A 20496-nucleotide genomic window follows, 5' to 3' on the forward strand; every position below is an offset into this window, starting at 1 on the left:
TCTTAATAACAATTGCACATTTAGAAAGTCTGTGATGATTAAGAATAAATACGTGTGGTTTGACCAGGAGGAGAGTGGGACAAGGCTCCATGAGCCCTCTGAGGGATGCAAGGTCTTTCCTTAAAGAGCACAACACCACACTTCCTTCAGTTTCTGATGTCGTCTTCAGCTCTTTCAACCCCAAAAGCCTTTCGGGAGGCAAGTCACAAGGAGAAATGCCAGATATCACTGGCACAAAGAGGGCAGTCCATGAGCCAGGCTCAGGGAACGACCAGCCAGCGAGCTCGTGGTGGTCCTGGACCAGCTCCTGCATCAGAGCGCAGAGGCCGTGACGGAGTGGCTGCCCTCCCTGGCCGTCTGCATGCCCTTGAACGCCAGCGAGGTGGGGATGTCACAGCTGTGAGGGGACAGCGGGGTGCCTGCAGCGTGCTGCCAGCCGTGGCTGGCCATGTAGCCAGACGGGGTGGCACTGTACGTCATGTAAGGTGACACTTGGGCTGGTGTGGCGTAGGGAGGCATGGCTGGTGCCGACACAAAACTGCTGACAGCTGGGAGGCCGTTGGGTGCCTGAAAGGAAAGGGAAAAATGTTTCTAAGAGAGGAAGACACAGCAGATCTGCCATAAAAGAAACTGCCCTCAGATGCTACTGAGGATTTGCACAAGAACCAGGGCCAGTGATGCCCATGGGACACCCAGAGAGCCACCCATAACCACTCCCCCAAATTTCAGGGTCACAGTGACCCCCTTGTGCTTTGCTTTTAAGACCAGATACCCCGCACCAGCCCTGCACACCTCTTCCAGCAGCCTGTCCCAGACAGGGACCAGTAGCAGATGTTCAAGGAACACACAGGGAGAGCAGGGCAGGGGCTGCCAGGCCCCCCATGCAGACACCCACAAGCTGTTGTTCAGGGACTCCCTGGTTGCATCTAATCATTATGTTTGAGAGCTACTGCTGGAGCTGTTTGCGATGAGTTTGGCCCCTCTCTCTTGTCGAGCACCTTCATCCTCTTGGCAATGAGTCCCATGAGTCAGAGCGGGTGGGCCAGTACCTATTGACCCCTTCCCCAAATTTCACGTGGGGTGTTGGCCACTGTGGCGAGACCCTGGCAGGTAGTGCTGTGATGGTGACCACGGCCATACCAGTGGCAGGAGAGACGGACCCATCCCGGTGCCTCACCTGCCCCAGCCCCAAAGGAGGGTGGGCTCAGCCCTGAGCGGCCGCGGGCAGGCGCGGGCACGGATCCCGCAGCAATGCTCCCCGGAGCGGAGAGGTAACAAGCAGCTGCGGGGGGTGGGAACATCTTAAACTCTTTGGTAACTGTTTGCTCAGAGCATGAGTCAGAACTATAGTATTATTATTATTGATGATGTCTTTTAAAAATCTGTTTTCTAGGTGCTTGGGATATAACCTCACAAATGTTCTTTGCTCACAGCTTCTCCTCGTTTCAATAGGGCTTCTGTACACAAAACAATTGCAGGGCTGGGTCCTTTCCTGCGAGCTATTTTCCTGGGTCCTTCCGTAGGCTGGGGAGAAGCGTTTCTATTTAAATAGAGAAGGGAGAGTCCTTCAGTCTGCCACGGTAGGATTTCACAATGAATGACTCCTTATTTAAATAAAAAGTGTTCGGTGGTTTATTTCACACCCTGTAAATGCTTCTTCAGCAGGATGGGTACAAACCAAGATCATTTATCCTGCTTAGGTTTCAATTTGTGTAGTGTTTATGTTTTAGGATTTGGGGTGGTATTTTTTCCCAGAAAAGTTTCCTATCTGAATATGAAAGAACAGGTATCGCTTCAGCAAATCATGTAGCATCTACCATTTTTGATCACTTGGTAGAACTGGACCTAACCTGGATAGTGCAGAGTTAAGAAATAAAAGGGACTTTTGTTTCTGCTAAAACTTCACATGATGTTAACATTTCACTTGTTCGATTCCTGCCTGGATTGCACCTGCCAAAATTTCCAGTATTTACCTCCATAAACAGCACTGGCCTGGTTTCAGGCTCATGAGCTTCCTACCAGTGTAACTCACAGTTCCACTGACTGGACTATCCCCTCATTGCCACCTGGGAAACCAAGCAGTAATCCTGCTGGAGTCAATATAAACCTGTACAGCAATCTAAAACAGCAGGAGACAGTGACAGGCTCCCAGCCACAAGCCTCCAATAGGTATATTAATTAGTACAAAACATACAGCTGCAGCAGCGACGTAATTGTCATTCCAAATCCATAAACACTTTATAGAAGCTGAACTTGCCTTATTCTTTTGAAAATCCAAATATGTGACCTGACCTTCAAGTCCAATTACACGTCCCCTACTGTGTTTCAGAATTACACTTCAGCCTCAACTCTAAAATATTAGTGTTTGCAACAATGCTAATTAATACAAACCTTCAAATAATTGAACTGTAAATTAAATAACATGGAAAATTATTTCACTGAATTTACTGGAAAGTAAAACGTGTGAGAGGTCCTAAAAAGCTGCTGTTCTCCAAGCTCCCTGCCTCTTCCAGTGTGCAAAGCGCTTCCCAGAAGAATATGAAACAAGAGCACTTCTCTGTTTTTTCTGACAAACAACAACAAAAAACTTTTCACAGAGGCAGTAGAGCCATTAGAACCAGGTTGTAACTCTGGGACATCAAGTGCCACAACCCAGAGGGATCTTGCACAGAGAACTGCAGAAACTCCGAAAGGGTGCTGGAAGGAGAAAAGACCTGGAGCAAGTCCCTGAAGAGTTTCATAGCTGTTGTGGCAGCACAGGGCAGCCAAACCTCCAGCCTCTGAAGCTCAGAAGAGGTTTTTTGGACTCTGCGAGGCCACCCTGCTCCTCCAGGCTTGCCCGCTCCCAAGCGGGCTGGTACCAAGCAGTGGGCTCAAGGATGTGCCTGCAAGACCCATTTTAAGTAGGATTCCTCACTATGAGTGGTCATGTCCCATGAACCCTTGACCATGCTTTTGAAAGGATTCCTCCCAGGCTGCAGGGCCAGCCCATGTCCCTCCAGCCTCCTGTGTTGTCACTTGCTCGCCTCTACCACATGTGGCTCTGGGAAAGGCCAGAGTCCTTGTTTGCCACAGAGAAGAAGAGAAAATGCTTCCCAGGGGCTGTACAGACTGCCATGCTGTAGGACGCTCTCCAACCACTGGCACTCCCTCTCAGAGCCCTTTTCAAATAGGCAGATGCTCTAACAACATCTCATCTGAGGAATAAGACTGTAAACGCATCCTTCAAAGTTGTGCATAGTGCTGCATTATGCCAAGGCAAAGTACTGCTTGATGCAATCACTTTGCCAAGCACCTCTCCCCACTCCACCATCACAAGCCAAGAGTATATGGGTAGAGAAAGGCAACTTTTGGTCCTCAAGAAATGACTCCCCGCTATATCAAATGCTGTGTCCAGGCTAAAAAGCTCCCTGAGGGTGATGACTCTCTCTGTACACGTAAATAAAAGAGGGGCCAATTCTTTGGCCCTGAGGATGAGCAGCACCATGCAATACCCAGCCCCACAACTCACCTCTCTTCTGCCAGAAACAGGGTGTCCTCGTCCACGCAGCCTGTTGGGCAGGGTCCCCGGGCTGTACCCTGCCTGACCCCGTGCTGGGGTAGTGGCACAGGCTAGGTCTGTACCAGGCAATGTACCAACAAGCCATCTCTTTGCTGGTCCACAGATGCTTGAGCCCATGTCCTGGCCTCCTGCACCTCCTACAGACAAGGCTGCCAGGGGTTCCTCAGCAACCAGAAACGGATCACTTTGCATAATTTGTGGCACATCATGGGAGCTCCTGACCAGCTCACATTAATGCAGACATCATTGATAAATATTTAAAACATATATATTCCCCTACTTCTATTTATCATCACGTGGCCTTCCTTATTACGACCTTATGGCACGAAGTAAAACGAAAATCTCTGAACTATAATTATTGGTGAAGCCCTAGTTTGTTACTGAATTACACTGGAGGTGCTACTTGGGTTGTTATTGAGAAAACAGGTGGGACCTGACTAAAGATTCACTAGCTTTTGTAAAAGCTTAATTTAAAAGAATACCTACCCTGATTTATAACAGACAGAACAAGCCTTTTACCCACCCCTCCCCCTTTACTTAAATTACAGCTGCGATAACTGATGTTTTTATAGTTTCTAACTGCTTTGAATGTGAGAAAGGCCTTGCCCTAACTACTGAGGGCAGTTGTGTAGAGACCACCAGTTGTGACCTGTCAGAGGCCACCCGTGCTGGAAAGCTGTTGTTGCTGAATAAATGAATCGTTCTTATTTTAGTTCCAGTGCTACAAAGCTCTACCACTCAAAACCATGATGATGTGGAGGCCAGTAGGTGCCTTCAGCCAAGCAGGCAGCACTGGGATGGGTAAGGACCAGCCCGGCACAAAGTGCACTTCTGCTTCAGGGCAGATTTGAGCCATACCCACAGGCCTCCTCTGATCCAAATTTAAAGCTCAGGGGATAGAGAAAAATTCACCTTATGTGATTTAAAACTATTCTACTTTAAAAAAAAATACTGATTTTCATCTCTGACTTTCATCAGTGAAGGATTTGACCCAATAATTTTAACCGCAAGAGTTTTTACTTCTAAACAGCTTTAGATACAATATGTAGGTTATCAGAAGGGTTGAATCTTGTCTGTCAATCTGGCACTTTTTACAAACATGACATTCACTTAAAATAAATGGAGGGGATTAAGTTCCATGACCCTGTATATACTGGATGAATAATTCATCCTGCAGTATTTCAATCAGAGGAAATGAACACCAAAATCTAAACATTCATAATTAGGAGTGTGAGAAGCCCATGGTGTTTATGGATTTTAAAAACCCTTAGAACTTGTTTTAAGTGCAGAGCTTCTTGAACCTGGTTTTTAAGTTTTATAAATATTTTTTCTCTTAATTTAAACCATTGCTTTTCAAGGGAAATCTAATTTTTTAAAACAAACAAACAAACATGTAGTTCTAACTGAACAAGAACCTCCTCTGTGCAAATGATAAGGGTTCCTGCTTGAAAGCGCTTACTGTCTGGCTTCTACAAAGACTGGAAAGAAACATTTGCTCTGAATTGCTGCTTCTATCAATGTTTTGAGACAACTGATGGAATAAGTATTTCCAAATTTTAGAGCTTTGTTCTAAAACTAGAACACGACCACCCACCGATTTGCAAATTCAGCTAAACATGTTCTTGCAAAGCTACCTGCAAAACAACAGTGGTCGGGTCAGGATCACAAGCTGGGCCTGGTGCCTTTCTGCTGAGTTATTGCTGATACGCACCAGTGCCAGTGAAAGGAATATCCAGGCCAGAATTCAACGTCAAGGTGGACATAAAGTCTTGCTTTAAGTCAACATAAAATGATGCTGCTGAAACAAATGGACCGCCTGTATTTTCACCAGTGAAGGAGTTGGTTCAGCAGTTTTAACAGAGAGAATTTTCAGGTTTAGTCACTTTAGGTACAATACTAGCTAGAGATGACTTTTGCTGTCATTGTTTTCAGTCTGCTTGGGATTTAGGACACAGAGGGGGTGGGTGGATGAAAAGCAAGACTAGAACCAAGCTTATGTGGGATTGCCTTTGGAACAAGTAACTTCCGTTAGCTGCTTGGGCTCCTAAAAGCCAGAACAGTTCCCCTCCAAACCAGAGATAACCCCCCGACACACACGCCCCTTGATTTCTGTGATGAAAGTTACGCTGATATAACGTGTCATACAGCTTCAGTCTCCTCTCTCCTGCATGGTAGAGAGAGACAGAGCACAAGCTTTCTGGACAAGCTTCCCAATCAGTCCACGTCAGACAAACTACCTGACCTTTTTTTTTCCTGCCTTGGTCATGTTAATACCAGAGAAACACACAAGCTGCATTCCACTGTCAGACATCATGGTATAAATTCAAATTCTATATTGTAATTAATCGGTATTGGGGTTTTTTGTTTCATCCTCTTCTCTACTTTTCCTTTTCTTCCTTTTGCTTGCTAGATACATGTTGTCTCAGTATCAAAATTAGACTGTCTCCTGATATCCCTTCCCATGTGGCTTCTAAATATTTCAGAAAATGACCCAGAGTCATAGCATTCAAAATCACAAATCACAGGCCTGCATTTATGGTAGTTATTATTAACAGCAATAATGTAAATTATCTCATTTCTGGTTTATGTTAATACAAACGAGAGCAGATTTGATGCCACAGGTGGAAGCTACCCCAGTTTTATAGTCTAACTCCAAAGTTAGTGTCCAAAAGAATGTAAATTCTTCTTCTTTTTTTAAAGTATTATTTCCAATTATTTGAATCACTTGCCCATTGTAATGTAATTGTTACAATATTTAATTAAATAGATAATTTACTGCATCAACTAAGAGTGTAGAAGTAGAAGTAGAAGTATTTTTAGAAGTATTCAAAATGTCCCTGGAAAAAAAGTGTTTCTGGAGAAACGACATAGGCTTCAAGCTCGAGTTACCTAATTCCCCAGCCCTAATGAGCTTGGACAGTGACTCAGCCCAAACTCCCCTGCTGGAATCAGCAGAAGTTCAGCCTGTGTCACGACTTGGGGAACACACCTCTGCCGAATAAGGTTGCTGTTTCATTTGTGTTTCTCAATTCTACCACTAACTTGGATGGAACAAATCCTTCCCGTCCTTGGATCAGCAAGCTCAGCGCGTTGCCCTGATCCTTCGGTATGGAGCCTTTCCCCGAGAGCAAACAAAACGAATCTGCAGAGGTATCACAAGCGTCTCCCTGAGAACAGCAGCTCCCCAGCAAAGCGGGGTGCTGGCGGTCGCTTCAGCCGCAGGGATGCTACCGCAGCTCCGCAGGCAGACAGCCCCTCGCTGCTCATTTTTCAAGATGAAAAACTTACTTAAACAATTTCTGGAAACACAGAGTCTTTTCTGAATGTCCTGAAAACACAGTCATAAAGCAGCAGCTACTGGAGAAGTCATTTTTTCCACAGCAAGGGAAAAGCATAACGGGGAGCAGAGCTGAGTATCTAGTCCTTCAATCAGAAGAGCAAATTACCTTAAAAACCCAAAGGATATCTCATGTTCTTAGGGACGTGCACATAATGAGTCAAAAAGGTTATGGCAACAGGACTAGGAGCAATCAAACACAAACTGCAAACATAAAGGAAGCAAACATGCTAAATCTCCCTTTTTAATTGGAGGTTAAATATGATTTATAAATCAAACCAACATATGGGATCCCAAGGGAAGAGTAAACAAATTTTCCAAGTAAAACATCAGCAGCAGGCCTGTAATGGAAATCTCATTTAGGAAAATGGCATTACCTAAAGTTGTAAGTAATACACCTATGTTTCTTTTAAGGTTTTAAAATGAATAACCTTAAATAATATTTTGGTAGAAATTGTAGTTAACTAAATTAGAGCTAAATTCTGAAGCTGCTATTCAGTGCTACAGGATCAATGGGAAAAATTACATGATCCTACAAACACTTATTCAGATCAGCATTCCACTAAAATTAACGTGCCTACACAGGTAAGTCAGAGTTACCTACAAAATAAGGATTACAAAAGTGAGCGCTGAGTAAATTTCTCCAGCTTATGAGAACATTTTTTAAAAATCTTTTTGAGAAAAATGTAATAAAATTTCTAAGATGGCAAGATGTATGTGAATACGCTAATCAGAGGTGACTCTGCAAACTGGTGTTTGCTGTCTTTTTGTAACGCCGGAAAATTTTCTTGCAAAAATCTTTTCATAGCTCATATTAGACCATATATTCATATTCTTAGATGGATGAACTTCTTTTACTGAACATATTCCCCCTTCCATTTTCTATTAAATTCACTGCAACCAGAAGAGAATAGAGCAGATTCAGAAAAGTGAGGACGCTGTCATTAAATAATTTTGACACCCAAAAAACCTTGAAGAGAAGGGGGAACATTTTGTAGGTAGGATATTACTTTGAAACATACACCTTTATTTTCAAGAAAGACTGGACAGTGGTAATACATTGGAAATGCGGAGCTTTTAAAATAATACATTGGGCAAGGGGATTACAGTCAGTCTGTTGCTCAGCTGAGCTGGGTTCATTCCCAGAAGACTGAGCTTTGAAAAATGGAGAGACACCTTTCAAGAATGGGGAATTACAGTATCTCCCTTTCACGGTAAGTCGTACAAAGCAGTGCTGGTATTCTAGTTGAAGTCACAATTAAACCAGAGTTATCTGCATGCTTGAGTGCTTTGAGATTCCAAATGTAATTAGTTACCCAATCCTATACAGTGTCTCTTACAAAGATGCCAATTTTTAATAGTTATGTCTCCTGTTACTAAATTCAATGCATTACGATGTACTGCATAAGAAAATCATGCTACTTCCTTCTAAAATAATGTTCATTCTCTTAATAATGAGCAGATCCCATCCCCTGTGTTTAATGTGCTTTTTTATTAACTTAAAGTTGCTTCCTTTACTTATAGGCATCCCCAGCTGCACTGAATAACGCAGAAATCAGATAATATCAATTGAGTGTTTTAACTATAGTTGCGACATGCATCAAAATCACTCTTAATTATATTTTCTTATCAAATTTTAAATCTCAGCCTCTTCAGGGAAATAAAAACCCACTTTTGGAAATAGTAATAGTAACTTGCATTTACACACCATCACAGATCCTTTCCTAAAGGAGCCAGGGGCATTTCATGTCTTTTCCAAAACAAACTACAACAGAAACAAAAGTTTAAAAAAAAGAGTTCTCAGAGACTGAGGAATCCACTACAAAAACAACAGAGGAAAAGAGAGGTAGGAGAAAAGGGCACGATGGAGGCAAGAGGACAGAGGCGGTTGTAAAACCTAAGTGCACCCCGAGGGAAAAAGGGGGAGCGTTGCCAATGCTTCTTCAGAAAAGGGATGGGTTTAGATGGTTTTCACAGTTAAGTGAGATCTACCACATATGGCACTTTGTCCACCTAAAATGACTCCCAAATGTAGATTATTGTGCAAGGTCTGTACCTTGACTGAATGGTTGCTTTCCATTCATACTCCAGTTTAGGAAGGATGATGTAAATGGAAGTCACTGCCTTCCCAGTGAAGGTGCTGGGTCTTGGGTTATATTCTATCACTTAACAAACCTCACAACCGGACTACCTCAAAGTGGAACGAAAACAAATTCTATTTGCTGTGAGCACAAAGCTTAATTTTGATGACAAAGACGCAACTCAAGTCTCCCTTAGAGAGATATACTGTGCTTATGAGAAGAAAGGGCAAGTTCAGGAAAAAAAAAAAACATGCCATATAAGCAAACTCCCTTGAGTAGGAACTAACAACAGATTCCCATCTTTTTAGAACAGATTTACACAAGAATTCATCCTTGGTATTTTGGCAAAATCTTAAGTCAGGCAGGACACTCTTGGAAATTAAACAAGCACATACACTGAAAGGAGTAAATAATTGTTCTTTCTACACTGACGGTTAAAACTATAATATATTAGCAAACAGTTCTATGAAAAATGACTTAATATATTTAACCATATATTGTAATTTCAATACGGTGTAATTTAAATGAAACCGAGATTGGAAGAAGGAGACATTACAGACACAGAGACATCAAAGGGATTCTTGATGGTTAGAAGCTGGTCAAATATGGGATCAAACTGGTAAAGTCCCCACTTTTTCCTCTTCAGGAAGAGCTAAAACGTTGATTCCCTTTGTCTAACAAATCTCTGATGCTGCAGAGGCAATTACTTAGAAGTTGGTAAATTAACGAGTGTGAGATCACAGCCCATGGATTATTGAATGACCAATCGTCATTATGGCTAGGTATGTAGGCGATTCCTAAGAGCTGATAAATTGCCACAACAGGCAAATTCAAACACGCCATACAGTCTTTTATCCCCACTCAACAAGCACCAGAAGACTGAAAAGATCAACTTCTATCTAATCCCCCTGCCCCTGGCACTCTGCTCCTTGGCTGTGATAGGTATTTCCCACCACTCTCGCTTTCCAGTCCCTGTTTGTCACAGCGAAGCTCCTGGTGGCTTGGGGCCCTTTGAGCAGAGGGTGCTCAGAGTGCAGTTTGAGTGTCATTGTACCATTCACTCACCTCTCTGACTTTCTTTATTAGTTTCATCCGGGTGGAGTGCCCTGAAGCCATGTGGGTTGGTGGGCAGGGCACTGTGTTTTGGCCGTGGAAGCAGGTGGCCAGTAAGAGGCAGGTCTCACAAATGGGGTTCGAATGGGGTGCCATCCAGATCACCTGGGAAGGAATCGGGTGCATGTAGTGGGATCAGCTCATGCCCCTCACCCACAACATGCAATGACATGGATGCCTAGACCTCTTGAGCAAGCCATCTTAGTGACAGTATTTTAATAACAGGCACTGGTCTGGAGATCCTAATGAGAGTGACACAGAACCAGAGAGTCTCCAAGGCAAGGTCTGAACCCCCGCACCGACAGGAACTCTGCTAACCATTCTGCTAGGTACTACGGCAAGAAAGCAAATAAGCACCTCTCCTCAACACCTTCCACCACCACCCCCAGGTATGAGCAAGGAGCAGGAGGTCTGGAACTTTATCGTTGATGGATTTTGCACAGACCCACATCAGGAATCCAACTGCCTGAATCCTGAGTTAGACCATAAAATGCCAAATAAGTAATATGCTAATCAATTTTTTCAATAAATAATCTGTGTAGGAGGGTCACATAATTTGCCATAACATTTAAGGTTACATTTTCATCTTATTCCCAAAGAAGTTATCACATGTTGCGCGTTCGAAGCACTGCAGATAAAAACAATTACAGATGCTTTGGCCACCGCATATACAGTTCATTGTTCATCTAAAATCAAAGATCAGGAGCTACGTATTTACATTGCCGACATTTTCTGTGCAAATAATTGTCCAGAATTGCACCCACAATTATTAGCAATCACTTGCCCTAAAATGGAGCCTTCCCCTTATGTGCTGTAAGCACAGGCTGCTCAGGACCCCTAACAGAATGCAACCAACGGACGGGGAGTGCTACCTCAGCAAAGCCGAAAACTCAAGCTACTAACAGCTGATGTAGTTGAGCTGAGAGAGGTGAAGCGAGTGCTACTTTAGGGTCTGCCCAATATGTCGGAGGAAGACTTCACTCAAACCAGGTTCACAAGCCCCCCTGAATTAGGAGGAGTCATGTCAGCAACTCCAGAGGTTTGGGAATCGGATCTCCGAATAGCGTACCCTTCCCTGGAGCAAGCCTGCAATAACCACTTGCTCTTAGACTCCCAGTTACAAGCTTTTTCCCATTAATGAGTATCAGCTCCCTTTGGCAATGTGCACATCTGCTTCCTGCGATGCATCCAGCAAATAATGCTGAAAAAAACTATTTCCAAAGCTATTTGCCTCTCAACAAATCATACAGACATACGTCAGACCTTCTGCATTTTCATACATGTGTAAATACAGACCACAATTTTTTCAGTTTGCATACCCATGACATTAGTCCAGAAAGTCATAAGCATCAGATGTCTGAAAACTGCATTTTAAATATGATACATATTTATTAAATGTTTTCATTTCAAACACAGGGTACAAATGGGTTTCTATTTCATTGCTTTCAGCTATTTTTTTTTCTTAATGCAGCTGTCAGTATAAGCTGCATAATGCATAAAATACTCAGAATATTCATCCTTTGTATTAATAATATAATTATCTGTAGAAGCCATCCCCCCAACACCACACTGAATGTGCCTCTCCGTATAAATACTGCAATATAACTGAGCTCTGTATGAAATGCGTATGACCCAAAACAGTCAAGCTCAGAAAAAAATCTGTTTTCCTTTTCAGTTTCCCTGATTCACAGTCTCCCTGTTTGCAAAGCTGTATGACAAATTTGTGAATATAATGCACGGGTAAAATATAATGCAATTGCTTACGTATAAACTGCAACCTGGGACATCGGGTAATTATAAACTAATAGAAACTTGACAAGGCATCTCTGTGATTTCCTGAGGAATGGTTGGTACAGAATCACAGTCTGCCAGGCAGAGCTTTCAACTCCCCGAACCCAAATACTGAACAACACAACAAAGGCCCCAGAGACACCAGGAAATGCATAATACTTAAAGTGAAAAATGTTCTACATCCAGAGGTTCAGTTTCATGTTAAATGAGTGTGACTGCCTATTGCTGAGGCAAAAATGCAAAGTCTTCCTGCCTCTTTTGTGGAGTCCTTTCCCAGGCCGAATTCCCCCTCATGTGTGGAGCAAGGGGTGAAACGCAGCCGTTCGAACCCATGGAGGAGATCAGCCTTGGCTGCCGCCTGAAAAGTCTGGGAGGTCACTGAGAGTTTTGCCTGAAAAAAGCCTACAGGATCCCATATGTTAAAACAAAGGTGTATTATTTAAAGGGAGGGATCAAATAAATATATGTTAGAAGTACAGAAGACATTATTCTTTGGGATTAATTTTTCTAGTCTTTCTCATGTAGAGGGAGTTTCCAGGGGATTTCTTGAGAAGTAAAATATTATCGCCCATGACTAGGGCTGGGGGAACAAGTCTTTCACTCGCCTAGTTGCTATGGAGCTATTTGCAAGCTGTGGACAGGTGAACCTTGAATGTTGCTGATGCTTAAAATGTATAGCTGATATTTTTTGGAAACAGCAGAATTCCCTATTACTTGCACAAAATCCTTTGTTACTGTGCTTCAGAGCACATTCCCTCTGCTCCTGTTGTGTAATCCGAAAGCCTAAATAAAACACGCGCGCTAGATTCCCTGCTGCTCTACTCTTCTTGTGGGCGCCGCTGGCTTCAGTAATACAGACATAAAACTGGAATATTACAGAACAGTCACTTCCCTGGGGGAAACCTGCTGTCTGCTGCCTTCTGGAATGAGCTTTGCCCAAAGGAGATAAGGAAAATAGCATTTACCCTGAAGTCCAAGGAGAGCCTATTTCATCGTAGTCCTTCTGGCACATAAATTATGACTGTGGCTTCCCCATTTTCCACCATTCAAGATGCCTCTTTGCTAGATCTGTACAAATGAACCAATGTTCTCCCCTGCCTCTGCTCATCTGTTTACACCCAAAGCAGTACACGTTTCAAGATACTCATAACATCAGAGCCTTTTGGTGAGACTTTACTATCACAGACCGTCACCCCAGACTCACTGTGCTTCAGCTAACAGACAGCTAGTAAGTCAGTGCTACGTGCAGCAAGAATTTGATTCATGAATTTGACTTTGCACCTGGTTGGAACAAATCTTTGGCAAAAAGAATGTTGCAAAAAATCACATTTTCACATCCTTATTTGACATTAATTTTCTCTGAATACATTCTAAATCAGCAAGGTAGTAAACTTGCGATAGACAAAGCAATTAATATACGTGTGAATGAACTCCTTGGCAATCAACTCTGAATACTAAGTGAATAGACTGGTCTATACATTAAGAACTTTCAAAAGCCAAATTCTATTTACCCATATTATTTCGGGGGGGTGAGTGTCTTCTCTGTGTCTTCTTTTAGTGAGCAAGTTCTGAAAATGGCCTTTTGGATAAATACTTTTTAGCTTTTGAGCCCTTTTAAACTCTCTGGACAATGTATTTTGATAAATGAATGTCATTTTATTAATAGCAATTTGCTCCATTTTTAAATAGCAAATATGTTTAAATTACATTTATCAGGTGATCTTTCAGGTTGAACAAAACTTTAAAGTAAGACTAGTATTGACAGTAGAACAGTGATATATTATGAAGATGAAAGCACAAATATTGAGAGAGTGAAAAAAAGATAAAAAAGAGTTTCCAACACCAGCATTGAAAATAACACAATGTACGTAACATTTTTCCTCAACATGCCTATTGAGGTAAATGAGATTCCGACAGAGACAATGGTTGGAATCTCATGATCCTATGATCCAGATCCTGTGAATATTTCAGCAGAATTTTGTGCAGAAGGCCCAGCCTGGGACCTAAGACAATGCAGCCACAGTACGGCTGTTCTTAGAATAATGACAAGCTATTTCTGTCATTTTTAGTAGGACTGCTAACACTTTATTTGTTTTGTTTTTAAAGAAAATTGTGGAAGGATGAATATTAACTCTAAATCTAACTCTAATTCCATCTTTAACCATACAGTCATGGCTATACTACAGTGCATATTATTTGTAATGTGACATGAACAGTATAATAATGGGATAATGAAAAAACACAATACAAAACAAACAGGACAGCGTTAAGGACGGTGTATTGTTTGTAAGGCAATATACGAAATAAGGTGGTGGTTCACCTTTGGGGCCTACGATATTTCCCACTCTGCCTCATTCCGCTCTTTGCAAGCATTCCCGCAGTTTGCGCTCCACATCTTGCATTTGAAAGGGTCTGACTCAGCACCAAATACGAGCTACAAAAGTCTCCTCGGCATGGAATCCCAAACCAGACACAGAACTCGAAAAATATGTCCAAAACCTCTGTCTTTGAATGGGAACACGCTAAAGAGGGATAGTGGTTATTCCTCGGCTCCGTTACAAGCCTGGCAAGCGGCGGGCAGGGCGGTCAGTGCGTCTGGGAAACAAACCTGTGATACCTTTCGAAATGTTTCCATCGCACGGGGGGAAAAAAAAAAAAAAAGTTTTCAAAACCTGTGCTTTCCCAACTAGTAACAGTTGTGCCTTTTATAGCTTTTCTTCTGGCATGGGATTTGATTAGCGAGTACAAAGATTTAGACGGAGATTTATTAAGTAACAGTTATATTGTGTTGTAATTAAAACGTAGGAAATTCGCCGTCTACTTAAGCGTTTAAAAATGCTTAATGTAGGAAGCAATTACACCCCATTTTCAAATTATTCCCCTGCCTACAGAGCACGCTACGACAGGGTAAAACGCGGCTTTAAGGGCGGCGGCGGAACGTGCCCGCTCACACGGCCCGGGGCGGCGCGGCACGGCACGGCCCGGGGTTGCACGGCACGGCCTGGGGCTGCACGGCACGGCGCCGCACGGCCCGAGGCGGGGGTTCGGGGCCGGGCCGGGGGCAGAGCCCCGGTGTGCGGCGCGGCGGGGTCCGGTCGCCGGGCGCTCAGCGGGCGGGCAGCCGGCGGGGACCGGTGCGCGGCGATTCTCGGGTGTCTGCTGAGCGGGCTGTGCCGCGGCGGTGGGGCAGCGCCGGGGGCCCGGGATGCCCTCCGCCCGCCGGCAGCCTCTCGGCCGGGAGAGAGGCGGGCCGGGGACTGCCAGTGGGCTGCGGCGGCTGCGCCGAGGGAGGGAGCGGAGAGAGGAGCGGAGGAGGGAGCCAGGCTCTTGCCCGATGTCGCCCGTCTTGGCGGACTCGTTTGCAAACCAAAAGCGAGGGGAGGCCGGCACCGGCTCCAAACGGAGAGCAGCAGCGCCGGGCAAGGGCCACAGGCCCGCGGCCGAGCTCAGGGGCCCTGTGCATCACCGCCCTCCCCCGCCTCTCTCTTTACCTGGCTGTACTTGGCCTCCTGCTCCAGGGAGCTCTTCTCCAGCCCGTTCACGGCGTGCTGGGCCGGCGGGGGGAAGCTGTTTCGGCCCAGGCTGCTCCATTCCTCCACCTTGGGGCTGGGGTAAGGAGAGGTGTCGCTCACTGCTGGGAAACAAGGCGGGGAAAGAGGGGAGTCAGAGGCAAGGGCCGGGATGCTCCGGGCCAGAGACGGCTCTCTCTCCCCTACGGGACGCAGCCTGTGGGGCAGAGCTAAGGGGAAGCCTGTCCCTCGCTCGCAACACCTCGCTGAGCCTCCCGGGAGCCCCTGGAGAGGGTGATCCGCGGGGGGGGGGGTGGCGGGGGGGGAGCGAGGAGGGAGTCGGTGCCCTCCGTGCAGCTGATGGCAGCGATTGCCAGCCGACCCCGGAGCTGGCCGAGTCGCTCGTCCCGACGTCCCTGCACTGGCAGGACGGAGCTCTGTGTGTCTGTCTCCCCAGCACTTGTCCCCTGGGATCTCCTGAGGGGGGCTTGTGGGAATCGCCTCGTGTGTGTGCGCGCAGATCCGAGGACAAACGATACACCCTTGTTAGAAATAACCCTGACATGGCTGCAGATGAACCAGGCTCCAAACAAGTTTGAGAAGAAAAAAAAAGAAAAAACAAGCAAACAAACAAAACAACAAAATAAATTTTAAAAAAGAAAGAAAGAGAGAAAAGAAAAAGGAAAAGAAAAAAAGGAGGAAGAGAAGAAAGAGGGGGAAAAAAGATGAAAGTCATGTCCTTTACAGGAGCATCAGCCGCGGCACGGGAATACCGGGCTGTTTTGCAGGCGGGCAAATTCCCCGGGCCCCGCCGGGGAGCCCGGTGGGCAGGAGGGCTCCCCGAGCACCGGGGGCTGCGGGCCCGCCGGAGCCGCCGTGGGAGCGGGCTTCCCCGCCACGCCACCGCTCCCGGCCCCTCGCCGAGGCTGGGGGAAAGGCACAAATCTGAAGTTGTCTTAAGAAATTGAGCTCTCTCGGTGAGCGCCCTTTTCTGCTGATCTCACACTTTCCCATGAATAGGGGCTTCCTTTCCGTGTCAGCAAGGTCAGTTTATCCTATAAATCAAGGGCGAGCAGCCCCCATCTGCGGCGTGGGCCGCCCGGCAGCCCCGGTTCTCTGCTGGGAAGAGGAGGGGGTAGATTTTACACTGGAGAAAGATGTGTGCAGCTCCGAGGTCTGATGGAGACGGGGCAGATACCAAGGCACCCGGCAGTACCGTCAGAGGCCTGCCTGCCTGCCAATGTGGTGTTAATAAAGGAGGAACTCTCTTTAAAAAAAAAAAAAAAAGTCCTCCGTTTCTCATGTGATTGTAATGTTCTCATTCTTTTTAATGTTCATTGCCAACACTACCTCTCCCCAGCACAGAGCAGAGATTGCCAGGCATGTATTTGTTAAAGTCGATTCACGAAACACGTTTGTTTGTGCCAGTGCGGTCTGAGAATAAAGTTTGTACCGTGAAGTAGAGGGCGAAAAAGGACAAAAACATGTATATTTTTGTATGTATATAAACAAAACATACTTATGTGTGCGTGTGTATTGCTTGGAAAAAAATACCACCTTTTTGAGAAAGGAAAACGAAAATTATTCTGTAATGCCTAAAGGATCAATTCGCATTTGAAGTGCCGCTGGAAGCGGATTGTTGCCGTTAAATACGCAATGAAAACAGAAATCACAGCCCCCCCCTCCCGCCCTCCACTAATTGGGAGGGAAGAGTGGGACACAGAGATCGCTGTAGGCGAAGGTTATTTTAGACTGTTGTTTTAACCACATTCACTGTTAGTTCACTGGCAGAGACCGAAATGGAAAAAATGTCCCTTTCTCTGCGGCAAAGCGTAGCGAGCGGCTGGGAGACGCGACGCAGTTTCCAGGCGGAGAAACAGAAAGAAGGTGGAAGGGATAAAAGAAGCAAATCGGGGTGGGGGGGGGGGGATCGTTTTCCTGGACCCCGGCTTCGGAGGAAAATACAGCATCAGAATGAAAGCAATTAGGTGACATTTGAACTTCCTGCCGGAGCAAATTTGGCCTGATTGCGAAAACTAGAGAAAATGGACTTCTCGGTAACGCCAAGGCGGCGCCTGCAACTGAAGGGCGGCAGCGAGTCCCGGCCGGCACCGGCACCGGGACCGGAACCGGCACCGGGACCGGCATTGGGACCGCCGCGGGGGCCGGGCCGGGGCTGAGCGCAGCCCGGGCCCTGGGGCCGCGGCAGCCCGGGCCATTCCCTCCGGCCAAGGGCCACAACGGCAGCGGCGACGGCCGATGTGTCCCGTGTGCCCGAAGCCCAACCGTGACCTCCCATCCGCCCGTGTCCCGGGGCACACCTTCCGGTAAGCTCGGTGCCCGGCTCGGGCTGGGGAAAACTCGAGGGGTTTCCCGAGGCAAAGCACGAAACCTCCTTCCCACCCTCGGAGAGGAAGGAGCCCAGGAGCAGGGGACCGAAACGCTCCGGCCCTGCCTGGCTGCGGCCCCGGGTCCCCCGCTCCTCACCTTGGTCTGTGATGGACCGGATCCCCAGGATGTCCGTCACCGAGTGGGAGGACGGCCACGTCCTGGGCATGGCCATGGTGCTGGGGATCGCTGGCACCCCGGGAGGGGTGGGCACCTTGGCTCCTGCGGCAGCGATGGGGCTGGGGTAGGAGTAGATGTGGTTGTAGGGCAGAGCAGGCTGTGGGGGCGGCTGGTGCTGCTTGTAGGACTCGTAGTGACTCTGCTGAGACAGGTTCCCGATTTTGTTCCGGAGGATGCGGCTGATGGAGCTGACCGACGGCACGTTGTACTTGTCACACACGCCATCAGCCAGCAGGCGATCCCGGATCTCCCAGGCGAAGATACCCGGGTCCCTTTGTTTGTAGGTCCGGATATGTTTTACCACCGTGGGGGTGGTGACCCGAGGCTTGCTGCCTCCGATAGCCCCCGGTAGGATGGAGCCGGTCTCGTTGTAGCGAGCCAGGATTTTGCTGACACAGCCGTGGGAAACGCGGAGCTGCCGGCTGATGTCACACGGCCTGATACCCAGTTGCGCCAGTTCCACAATCCGCAGCCTGATGGCATTGGGCAGGGGTCTCCCGTTGACAAACACCCCCCCGAGCTGGTTCACTTCCCCGAAGGCAGGTTCTGCAAGCAAACACACACACACACAACCCGTCGGACACGGCGAACGGCTCAGAAGGGGGCGTCTGAGCTACTCCTCATCACGAGGCAGATGTCACAGCTCGGGGACCCCCCGGGCACTCCACGCACGCTTCGCTTCTTTCAAATAGCGGGATGTCCCCAAAATTGGGGAGGAGGAAGCAAGGGGGGGGAGGAGAGAGAGAGAACAAATAAAAAAATAAAAGAAAGAGAGAAAGAAAGAAAACCCGTGGCAACAAATATCGGTGCTCTCCGAGTGTGCATCAAGCATATTCCAAAAAAGCACATTCCAGAGATGAAAAACGAGATCGCCCCAACAGACAAGTCAGCTTTATTGCCACGGGAAAAATGAACACGAAGAAAAGAAAAAGAAAAGAAAAACATTTTCGAAGACGTGGGGGAGGGGGAGGAAGGAAAAGTAGTTGAGGAAATTCTTTTACATCTTGGGAGAGGCAAGGGCAACGCGGTCTTCTGAGCCGCGACTAACTTTTTAAAGACCGTTTCTGGTGCTGTTAGCGCCTCTCGCTTAACAACACAATTACACCAGGCTGTAAAACAAACGTGCTAAAATGTTAACTGCTAAGATCGGTGTCAGGAATAATATACAACGTGCCACAGGCTCTAGCCATCCACTCGGCTGCGATCCTGCCTCGCACTCGCCTAATAACATTAATAATAAACCGAGCAGTCATTAGGTTTCCTCTCTTCCCTGCTCCTGACCCTTAACGTGTCCTTACAACTTGTAGGAACACGAGCAAAGTCAATAAGGGAGCTGCGGCGGCGGCACATGACGGCACACGGGTGCTCCCCCTCTTCTGACAGCACTTGAACCCTCCTGCGGCTCCCAGCCACTTACCCATTCCTCTGAGCAGGACACCTCTGGGGCTGCCCTAGATCCCAAACGGAGACCCACGCCCAGAGACGGGCTCCCAGCCTTCCTGCGCTGCCGGCTGCGCTAGCCCCCGACCCTCTCAGATCTCCACCGAGGAGGCAAGCAGAGGCGTGAGGGGGCGGGGGGGAAAGGGCTACAAGGAAATCTGCCTCCCGAAGAGAGAGCCTTGACTTCTGCATTTCAACCTCAGGGCACCGTGGGCAGGGCCGGGCTGGGCAGGGCGCCGCGGCCCACCGCTCCCCCGAGCCCGCCCCCGGGGGCGGCCCCGCCGCCCAGCCGCCCTCCTAATGGCCAGGGGAGATGACGGACAGCGCAGTGCCTGGCGGCCCTTCCGCTCTCCCTCGCAGGCGCGCTCGGCGCCGGGGTCCCCGCCGCCGCAGAAATGGCTATTCCCTACCTGCCCGCGGTAAGCTGCGCAGAAAGTGCCGTTAATGCCGGGGCGGTGCTGAGCGGGCTGGCACCGTGGTAGGGCATCACTGGGACCGGGGGGGGGGGGGGGCGGACAGCGGGGGGTGGCGGGTGCGGAGCCCCCGCGGGGCCGGAGGCACCGTCGGGGCCGCGGCGGGCAGGACAGGGCACGCGTCGGGCTGCCCCGCCGCCCTTCCCGGCCCTTCTCCCAGTGTAAGCGGCCGGGGAGGGGGCGTCGGGGCTGGCGGAGGGGCTCCCCCCTTTCCCTGACAGCAGCAGAGCGATGTCTTGCCGCGCGCGGGGTTTCCCCGCCGTGACTTTGCAGCGGCGGGAGAGAAGTTCTTCCTTGTTTACGGTCGTCTTGTTATAATAAAGCACTTTTTCGCTAACGAATATTTCACGGGTAGTGTGCGAGAAGGCTGTGAGCGATGCGGGTGGAGTTATTTTTGGTGGAAACCACCAACCGGTGGGGAAATCAGCTGCAACTTCTTTTGTCCCAGGAGAAGACGGGGCTGCGGCGCCCGGGCATCGGGGGGCTGATGCTCCCCAGCCATCAAGGACCGGCTCAGCTTTTGTTTTGTTCCCCGCACTAAACATTGCACCGCGCTTAACTGTAAAATGTCAACGCCTCGCAGCTGATTTCAACTTTATCAAAGGCGCTGATACATATTAAC

The 20496-nt window shown here is 47.6% G+C and overlaps 1 protein-coding gene across 1 annotated transcript; it reads right to left on the reverse strand.

Moving 5' to 3' along the window:
• Nucleotides 1-312: 312 nt before the first annotated feature.
• Nucleotides 313-19311, reverse strand: PAX9 (paired box 9; the record flags this gene model as incomplete). Its single annotated transcript, XM_082000146.1, has 5 exons — nt 313-567; nt 10046-10198; nt 15376-15515; nt 17881-18574; nt 19243-19311. The coding sequence occupies 5 exons, from the start codon at nt 19309-19311 to the stop codon at nt 313-315; spliced, it is 1311 nt and encodes a 436-aa protein (XP_081856272.1).
• Between the last annotated feature and the right edge of the window lie 1185 nt (nt 19312-20496).

Source organism: Phaethon aethereus (assembly GCF_964289735.1).
Source record: "Phaethon aethereus genome assembly, chromosome: 5".
NCBI classification, from domain to species: Eukaryota; Metazoa; Chordata; class Aves; order Phaethontiformes; family Phaethontidae; genus Phaethon; species Phaethon aethereus.